Source organism: Primulina eburnea, chromosome 14, assembly GCF_022965805.1.
Source record: "Primulina eburnea isolate SZY01 chromosome 14, ASM2296580v1, whole genome shotgun sequence".
Lineage (NCBI taxonomy): Eukaryota > Viridiplantae > Streptophyta > Magnoliopsida > Lamiales > Gesneriaceae > Primulina > Primulina eburnea.
Window position 1 is genome coordinate 27,475,741 of NC_133114.1, and position 10,422 is coordinate 27,486,162.

Consider the following 10,422-nt stretch of genomic DNA (forward strand, 5'->3'; position numbering starts at 1 on the left):
GTATACAATGTGTAAAAAATTGGGAATAAGACTCGATCCAATTCAAGTTATTAAAGTTAGAATACACACATATGGCATAGACTCGACCAAATTCGACTTAAAACAGAGTCAGAGAAATATTCCCTTTGTTCTTTTTTTTTTGTGCAGAATCTTACCAAATATGAGACAAGGAGAGAGAAAAGGTGGCAAATGAAATGGATGGTTCAGACAGCATGTTTGTCCGTTTGGCATGGAACCCGCCGATAAATGTTGAATAAATGGGATTCTTTCTTTCTTTCTTTCGAGCGACTATTCGTTGGTCTTGGATCTCGAGCGACTCACGCTCCAAAACGCAAAATGACAAGGTTTTCTTGTTTGTTGCATATAATAATTGTAATAATAATCAATTCAGCTTTGATTGGGGTGAAATCTTTTGAATAATGAGTGAGTCTCATGTGAGACCGTCTCACGGATCATAATCTGTGAGACGGGTCAACCATACTCATATTCAGAATAAAAGGTAATACTTTTAGCATAAAAATTAATATTTTTTCATGGATGACCCAAATAAGATACCCGTCTCACAAAAACGATCCGTGAGACTGTCTCACATAAGTTTTTGCCTTGAATAATAAGTATGCCACGTCTCGGTACGGTGATACTTTTATTTCTTTTCCCTTTTTCAATAATCTAGATATTTTCTAAACTACTATTATTATTTTAATTTTATCGATATCATATAGAATAATATAATTTAATCAAAAAAAAATTTTCAAGCTTAGCTTGTGTGCATCATTGTATTTTATGGCAATGATTCTTATCATAATTGTTTTTGAGGAATTGAAGATTCATCTTTATGTATGATATAATGACAAAATGATAGCTTTTTCAAAGATATATAAGTAAAAGTTTTTTTTTTTAAAAAAAAGAAGAAATAAAGTGATATATCCATGATAACAACGTTACATCCCCATTGCATGAGAAGTTATTTTATATATAAATTAAAAAGTTGAAGGTGGTGGCGTTGTCACACCCCTCCCCCCTGGCTCTGTCACTGGGTGTGTGCATAATTCTTAGAACATAGCAAGTCAAGAAAAATCATGTACTCTCCTCGTAGCATATGTTTAGTACATAGTATACATCATCTTGAATCTGTGTAGAAACTACATATTTTTTTTAATTTTATTACATACGCGGAGTTGATGTTTGGGATTGATAGTGTCACATATTATATTCATGGTTCTTGAATCCCATATTTACCACGTTTGTTTTTAGTATGCTATTACGAGTAAATCCCGATGAAGCTCAAAAGATGGCCAATTGGCCCAATTGACGAATCATATTGGTCTTAAAACTTGCAAGTCCATGTTGAATGAAAAAAAGATGCAACGCAACCCCACTTGATACTAAAAGAACTCAAAATCCAGATATTTACCCCCAGATTTCATGTCTGGTCCCATTACACTTTTACCCCCACTTCCAATCCCAACCGGCTCGACATGCCCGACTTGCCCAAATTTCACGGGCAGATCAGCCTCAGCAGGCCTTGGCACCTCGGGTGGACTGCTGCATCTTATCAGAGCCCAGTTCACGCCTTCGAAAAACGCGTGCTGCTTGATCTCAGTCGCTCCTCTTTTCACCCCAAGTCGGTTTTGTGGCTCTTTAACAAGCAGTCCACGGATGAGATCCCGACTAGCATAACTAGTCGCTGGCGTCTCAGGAAACTTGAGCTGCTGTCCGACTACATTGAAAAGCGTGGCACGGTTGCCAGACCCCTTGAACGGAGTTTTACCATAGAGTAATTCGTGTAAAAATATACCAAACGTCCACCAGTCCACTGCACTGCCGTGGCCTTCACCTTTGATAATTTCTGGGGCTAGGTATTCGTGAGTGCCAACGAATGACATGGACCTAGCTGATGTAGGTTCTGCAACTAACTCAGGTAGAGTACCAGATGGAATTCCAAGCTCTGTTCGGGTTTTCCTGGATCTTCTTTTGGTCTTTTGGGGGAATATTCGGGGAAGGAAACATGCCGGTTGGATGCATGCTGATGTGGGCTCGATGCAAGATGGCTGCACACAGAATGCTCCTCTTCTCAAAGGGTCAGAATCGAATCCAGAAGTTCTTATAAGCGTTGGTGAGACAGCACATTGCAGGGAAAGGTCGAAATCTGAAAGCATAATGTGGCCATCATCGCGAACAAGAACATTTTCTGGTTTTAAGTCTCTATACACGACTCCAAGCATGTGAAGATACTCAAGCGCCAAAAGAACTTCAGCTGCATAAAACCTGCATCCAATGAATGAATTAACTACGAAGTTCTTGAGAATAATGCACATACCAGACATCAACAAGTTCAGAAGGAATGATTCACGGATCAGTAAAATGCCATAAATTAACAGCATCGAGGTAATAAACAAGGTCTGATTCACGTTATAACATTATAAGTCTCATGCTTTAATAAGTCTAGTTAGAAATTCAGAAGATCAGAATTTTCGAATTTAGCTTTTTCTTGAATCCACGTTTAACTCAAAATATGAAAAAGTATTAAAGCAGTCATAACGATTGATCAGACGGTCTTTGATATTTCTACAGCAGAAAGAGGAAAATAATCTTGGAAAATTGGGTATACCTTGTTGCATATTCGGAAAAGTGTTTTCCAGGTTGTCGCTGCCTCAGTGTGTGCAAATCTCCACCAGGACAATATTCCATGACCAAACAGGAAAATCTGTCCGTCTCAAAATGCGTGTACAATGTTGGCAAGAAAGGATGATCGAGAAGCTGCAAAATCTCTCTTTCAGTTTGCGCCCGAGTCAGTTTCTTCCTACTAGCAAGTGATGCCTTATCCATCACCTTCATGGCAAAGAAGCAGTGAGTCGAGCTTAGCTCAGAAAGATACACACTTCCAATATCCCCACAACCGAGTCTTTTTAGTAACTTGAAATGGTTCATGCCTAAAATACCATCACGTGCGCGTACAGCAAGTATAGCCTTCCATCTAGGGTCGTTTCCTTTATGAGGCTTATTTGCACTTCCTGTAATGTTGCTCCAGTTACTGTCATCGCTAAGCCCACTGCTCTCGCTAGCTCGGCTAAGGCTAGTTTTCGTACTCTCAAGAGAATCCCCTCGAATGCTTCCTTTCGTGCTCGCATAGTTTCTGTCTACACTAAACATTCCATCACTAATCATTCCATCACTTCGATAGGTGCTAGCACAGCTATTAACAACACTCATAGTCCTAGCAACGCCAACACTATCAATGCTGCTAAGTGGACTAACATTGCCACTTGGAGGCAATGAAGCATCCCATATACATTCTTTTTCCTCGGAATCATGGAGAGGACTTGTTTCATTATTTTGCGATGATGGCCGAGGAATTAAGAATGGTGATGAAACAGCCGTTAAATTGTTAGACTCTTCGCCCAGGCTCTCAGCAGGCGAAGGTAATGATGGGCTCGGTTTAATACTTTGAACTTGTATAGATAGATCTTCAAGAAAAGGTCCCATCATAGGAAGACTTTTAACCAAACATTTGTGGTCCCCACTGTTCTCAGTAATTGGTACACAAACTGGACTCATTGAGTCTGAGTCAACTGGTTCTGGGGGATGACTCACCCCATGAAAGGAAGTAGAACCACTTTCCTCACAAGAATCACCACTGAATTTAAATGAAATAACATCAGGCATGAGTTCTTCGTCCTCCTCCAAAAAGTTCTTCCCCTTCCATGCTTGTCCAGGGACGGGGAAATCCAACTCTTTCGACTTCCACAAGTTCATTGGCTTGCTGATCTGTTCATTCAACAAAGTGGAGTGAGTTTTCATCACCTTAGCCACAACAGGTAGTTTCCATTGAAGTGGTTGCGATTCAGGGATTCTCTCCATATTCGATCGCTAAGTATCATCACAAGTAACCTCCTTGTTAGGCTTTCTGCCAAGAAACAACACAGTAAACAACCATTTCCACGTAAATCTTGATACAATCAACAAAACACTTGATCAAATCAAACCAATGAAACAAGACCCATCAGTTAATGTGAGGGAAATTTGGAACGCAGATAAGTTTTGAAAATGAAGCTAACAACGCAGTCGTCTACAACTCACATAACCACCGTAAAACACACCACTCAATAGACGGTCACCACAAAACTTGTCAAAATTGCATAAAAATATGAATAACAGAATTGCCATGACAACTTCATCAAGAAAGCGTAAGTCCTAAAATTCAACGAAATCACAAATTCACAGGTCCTTTAATATATATCTATCTTAAATCGACATTACATCATTGGATTCAGGAAAAAAGAATCAAACTTTCGCATTTTACCGAATATAATCAAATTAAACATCTATACATGGAAATAGAGAAACAGAGATAACGGGGCAGAAAGAGTCACTTTAACTTTCAAATCCAGCAAATACTAAACACATTACAAATAAAATACAAAAGGGCATAATTTTCATTGTTAGACAAAACTGAGAACACTTCTGATTATCAACAAGAATGTCTAAAACTTCAGGAAAGAGGGAAAAGGTTCATTTTCATCAATCGGGTGGGTTCCATTTCGCTTTCTCAACAGTAGCAGTGGAAAACCACATAATCTAGAAGAGAAGACTGATTGCAGCTATGATTTTGAGGAACATTATTCAGAAAAGCAGCAATGATATCAAAAACTTTCGCTAGCATCCACACAAACTCAGCTGAAAAAAAAAAAAAACAATTCATAATCAATCAGGATCTTACACTATAACCCAGAGCAGATTGGTCTTCCGATAACACGAAAGAAGAAAAACTTGTCCGAATTGCGAAGGAAAAAGCTCTCCTCCGTTCAAATATCGGTAGAGGAAGGGAAAAAAGCATTAAAATCAAATGGGCTCACTTTATTTTCTGGCAGAGGAATGTAAGGCAGTAGAAAACAGCGTAATCTAGGAGAAAAAGATTGATTTGCAGCTATAATTTGAGAAGAAAGACAACAGCAATAGCTTTTGCTTTTGTATTCTTTAGAGCGCTTTTGATCATGTGTTCACTGTGCTGACTGCTGACATGAAAGTGTGTGTGTTATGTGTGAGAGAGAAAAGATAAAAAGCCTTGACCAGATTTGAAACAGAGGACAGGCAATTTCTTTTAGCAATTTACCCTTAAGCCCTTGGATTTACTTCTCTGATTATCTTAATCTTAATTTTTCAAATTTAATAATAATACTACTACTATTAATAAATTTAAATATATATAAATTTATTCTAAATGTAGATCTTCGTAACAAGATTAGATAAATCAAAACTGACTAACGAAACAGACTAACCAATATCTCATTAATCGAGGAAAGCCGACTTGCTTAAACCAATGCTATTGATATATATTCATCATATTTCACGCTTACACGACAACTTACTATATTTTAAAAACACACTAAAATATTAACATAAAAAATGGGTATTAAAAATAAATAAACCTCAGTTATTGAGGCTCGTGTATTAATTTGAGTTTTTCTAAAATAAAAAAAGGTATTTTGAATAGATTTGTATGATGTGCATAATTAGACATCACATATGTTTGTACTTGAGGGGCGGAATTATCCTTATACATTTGGCAAAAACTTATGTGAAACGGTCTCACGGGTCGTATTTGTGAGACGAATCTTTTATTTGGATCACTCATGAAAAAGTATAACTTTTTATGCTAAGAGTATTACTTTTTATTGTGAATATGGGTAGGGTTGACCCGTCTCACGGATTATGACCCGTGAGACGGTCTCACATGAGACTCACTCAATACACTTATCATCTTGACATTTGATTTATGCAATATATCAATCATTCAAAGTTATAATAAGATACGAGTCTAATCCATTTGTCAATAGCTAATCATACATATTATTAAGACAAAAATTTGTGTGAGACGGTCTCGCGAGTCGTAGGTCATCCATACAAAAATATTATTTTTTATATTAAGAATATTATTTTTTATTGTAAATATCGGTAGAATTGACTCGTCTCACAGATAAAAATTCGTGAGATAATCTTACAAGAAACCTACTATATTCATTAAATCCTACCAGAATGTATTTTACATTTATAACCCGAATTTTTGAAGAATCCGAGAAATAAACACGATAAAATATAAATATATGATATTATCATGCTTTAACTGCTCAAATTAAATTAAATATTGAAATTTGGCTACAATGGAAGGGTAGAATAGTCAACTGAGGGGGGGTGGGGTAGGAGGAGTGGCAATAAATAGATAGCCTGCGGGGGAAGGGGAAAAAAAAAGAGGGGGGCGGGAATGTTAAAATGTGGGGCCCATGCTGCTCTTACTTTAGAGAGCACGTCATTTCGTTGAAGGGACAATGCGCCTTACACTTGATTAAAGAAAGAATTATTTTCACCTATTTTATTTTATTATTATTATTAAAATATTTAATTATGAAACAGAAAACCATAATTGATATTTCTGTTTGTCGTTTCAATTTAAGTAGTTATAGCTATTGTGTTATTCAGCATCATTATATTTTTTATGTATACGTTACTAACTCATTTATTTTATATATATATACATATATAAAGTTAAATGTGTTTAAATTAAAGAGTAGATATCTTGTGAGACGGTCTCACGAATCTTTATCTGTGAGATGGGTCAACCCTACTGATATTCACAATGAGTAGCTTCACCCGTCGCAGGTGATCGAGTGACATCTATGAATTCAGTCTCTAAGAATGCAACCAAAACCTGCGTGGGAAGGATTAGCTAGAAGAAACAACTGTGTCATATCTAAACATGCACAAATGAATTATACTTGAAAAGGAAACTGGAGAGATTGTGGTAGTCTATATTGGCTTCGCGTATATTTGCGTTTTTGCAATTGTGGTTGTTTATATTGTCGAAAGTACCGAGTGTTAGATCTATGTTTTTTTTAAGTTTTGATCTATTGTTGCAAAACACGAGTACACAATGTAGGGAAAAAAGCCAAAGTTGCTGAAAAAACAAAATAATTGGAATTTGAAAACATGAAGATAGTAAAGAAACAGATCTATCGGAACAAAATTACAATTTTCCGTTTTTTGGAATAGTCGAACCAATTGACTGAAATAAATTTTTTTATTATTATTATTGTTCAACGGCATGATTTCAAGGATCTTTTGTTTAAAAAAAGGTAAAAGGGTTTTGTAATAAAGAGTAGATCTCTTGTGAGACGGTCTCACGAATTTTTATTTGTGAGATGGGTCAACCCTATCGATATTCACAACAAAAAGTAGTATTTTTTCATGCATGACTCAAATAAGAGATATGTCTCACAAAATACGACTCGTGAATCGTCTCACACAAATTTTGCCTATAATGAAATATTCGAATGAGGAAAAGACGTGTGAGAGTTGCATGTCGAAACACTATCATGCAAAGGCTGACTAATAATACAAAACCACACTGCATTTGGTCGGGTTACAAATTTTAAAATTTCATGAAAAAATATATAATTTTCTTTATTTAATATTTGAATAAATTGCTGGTCGTTTGATCAAACAAATTATTGATGCGTACAATTCTGAATATCGCGGCAAAATGTTCCAATATTTTGTTTTTACATAGCTACACGATTATCTAAAAAAATTATTTACATAATTATATTCTATGAATATTATTTAAATAATAGTTATATTATATATTTTATATATATTTGATATTAATTAAATGTTTTACGCGTATTAATGAATTTACAATTAGGAAATTTATGAAATAATTTCATTGTCGTAAATAAAACAGCGAAGAAATTGGGTTAATATTATTTTATAGAGTTGATTTCAGACCTGATCGATCGAAAATAAGAGTGAGTCTCATGTGAGACCGTCTCACGAGTCATAATCCGTGAGACAGGTCAATCCTACCCATATTCACAATAAAAAGTAATACTCTTAGCATAAAAAGTATTACTTTTTCATGGGTGACCCAAATAAGAGATCCGTCTCACAAATACGACCCGTGAGACCGTCTCACACAAATTTTTACCCGAAAATAAATATATAAATGATTAGACATCCGGCGGCTGGAATGTTGTAGATGTGTACTGAAATCTATAAAGGATGGCAAAAAAATCATACCATAAGTTGAATTCTGTATCAGACAACTAATTTTACATTTGAACATCGACTAGTGTTATTATTATATAATTAAACTTCACTTTTTGTTGATTGATTTTTTGTAAGTACATGAGCACTATTTTTGGTGTTGTTTTTACTTGACGTCGATTCTATGATATTTTTGTTTGTTTATATAGTGATTGTGTTTGATCGAAATTTTTTGATGTTAAGTTACATTTATTGAGAATATGTGTTGTTTATTTTGTATATAAGATTTTTTTGGTATTTTAACTAATTTTTTCATTGTTTCCTGATTAATCATGATTGCGTGATTAATAAATCACTAGTAAAAGATGCACGCGCATTGCATGTATTATTATTATTTGTAATTTGATCGATAATACTGAATAGTTAACACGAAATTATGTTCATTTAGAATAGTTGTTTGATTTAAAAGAAGATATTTGTTTAGATTTTTTTCTATATAAAATATGGAGTGAATTTGAGAAGATTTTTAGCATGGTAGTAAGGGTAATTACATAATTAAATATACACTTTGTCCTCTAAGATAGTTACTTTAAAGGCCTCACACTTAATAATATGGTATAAATGATCAGTATAACATGCCCTCACATCTTGACATCACATTTAGTCATGATTTTTATTCTTTGTTAAAAAAATTAAGGAGAATTCTCTAAATACCCTTTGTTATTTGAATATTTTACAATTAATAGTTATTTACTTCATAAAGTTGTAAAATAACTAAAGTAATGAATGTGAATTATAGGATTTTTTTTTTAAAAAAAATAAGTTGTTAATTGGCTCCATCATTCACCAACCTCCTCCAATCCCATGAAATCTTGAAACTGAGTGATCAAAATGATTAGGTGAGCATTTTTTTAAAACACTAAAAACAAAGAGTCATACCCACAATTCCAAAAAGAAAATTGCTTTGTGGGAGCAAATTGATTCCTATTTGCTTTATGAAAAAGGGTGACCCATTGGTTCTAAAGTTTGGGATAAATTAAGAGTGTTGGAATTAGGAAAAGGGGTGTCATTTCAAATGTGGCTTCTTCCTCTCTCACCTCAGATTTGGTCCACTAAAACAATGATTGAGGACAAATCCTTTCCATTTTTTTTTGGTAAGGAGGGATTTGTTGTCATAACAAATAAGAGAAGAGTGAGTCTCATGTGAGATCGTATCACTGATCATAATATGTGAGACAAGTCAATCTTATCTATATTCACAATAAAAAGTAATACTTTTAGCATAAAAAGTAATAGTTTTTATGGGTGACCCAAATAAGAGATTTGTCTCACAAATACGACCCGTGAAACCGTCTCACACAAGTTTTTGTCATAAGGAGAAAATTATGGTCAATGAATTCACTATGTGTTTTGTTTTTAAAAATAACTTTCTCTTAAATATTAAAAATACTCGTCGACATATTTCAATACACAAGACAAAGTTATTTTTAATTATTAGTTCCAATATTTTTCAAATTTTTACATTTGATATTTTTAAAATTCATTAAGAAAAATTTATTATAAATTTAATTTGTTGCAGTGTAATTAAAATCTGAATCGGATGAGGTACTGTAGTTGGACTCGCTCTGATTGACGAACCAACCAACGGTAGGCCCATTATAGTTAAAACGACAAAGCCCATTAAAAATATTGGGCTCGGTCCGCTTAAAAAGCTCGGAATGTTTGTAGTTACGGGTCTAAAATAACTGAGTATCAGTCCAAGAAAGGAGCCATCGAGACGAAATTTTTAGGGAAAATTCGACCCACTGCCTGCAGGGGCAGATCCAAGGGCCAGAAATTTTCTGGCCCTTGGTTCTTTTTTTTTTTTAAAAAATTCCCCCCCCCATGAAATGATCTGGACCGTTGATTGGGTGTGGGGGCACTGCCCCCACACCCAGTATCGACCAGACCAATTTTTAGAGCAACGACAACATATATTCATTTTTTTTTTCCCATTGAACTTGGAAAAAACTCATACGCAAAATTTTTGTAAATCAACAACTAAAAATTTAGGAAATATATTCGATTAGAAAATTGAATAATTTTTTTTGGACTTTTGTGGATTTTAAAAATCTCGTGTTTTATAAACTTCATATAAATTTAGTGATATTCAACGTAGACTTTTGTAGAATTTTAAAAAATAAGTCGTATTCAAATCTATAGTTTTAATGAATTTTTTAATAGTAGGTCTCTTGTGAGACGGTCTCACGAATTTTTATCTATGAGAATGATCAACCATACCGATATTCATAATAAAAAGAATTACTCTTAGCATAAAAGCAATACTTTTTCATGGATGACCCAAATAAGAAACCAGTCTCACAAAATACAACATGTGACATC

General features: G+C 34.5%; 1 protein-coding gene across 1 annotated transcript; it reads right to left on the reverse strand.

Moving 5' to 3' along the window:
* Positions 1 to 1,278: 1,278 nt before the first annotated feature.
* On the reverse strand, positions 1,279 to 5,025 carry LOC140812180 (serine/threonine-protein kinase D6PKL1-like). The gene is made up of 3 exons (XM_073170395.1): positions 4,721 to 5,025; positions 2,612 to 3,907; positions 1,279 to 2,268 (listed from the first exon to the last, which is right to left on the reverse strand). The coding sequence occupies exons 2-3, from the start codon at positions 3,859 to 3,861 to the stop codon at positions 1,386 to 1,388; spliced, it is 2,133 nt and encodes a 710-aa protein (XP_073026496.1). The 5' UTR covers positions 3,862 to 3,907; positions 4,721 to 5,025; the 3' UTR covers positions 1,279 to 1,385.
* Positions 5,026 to 10,422: the final 5,397 nt, after the last annotated feature.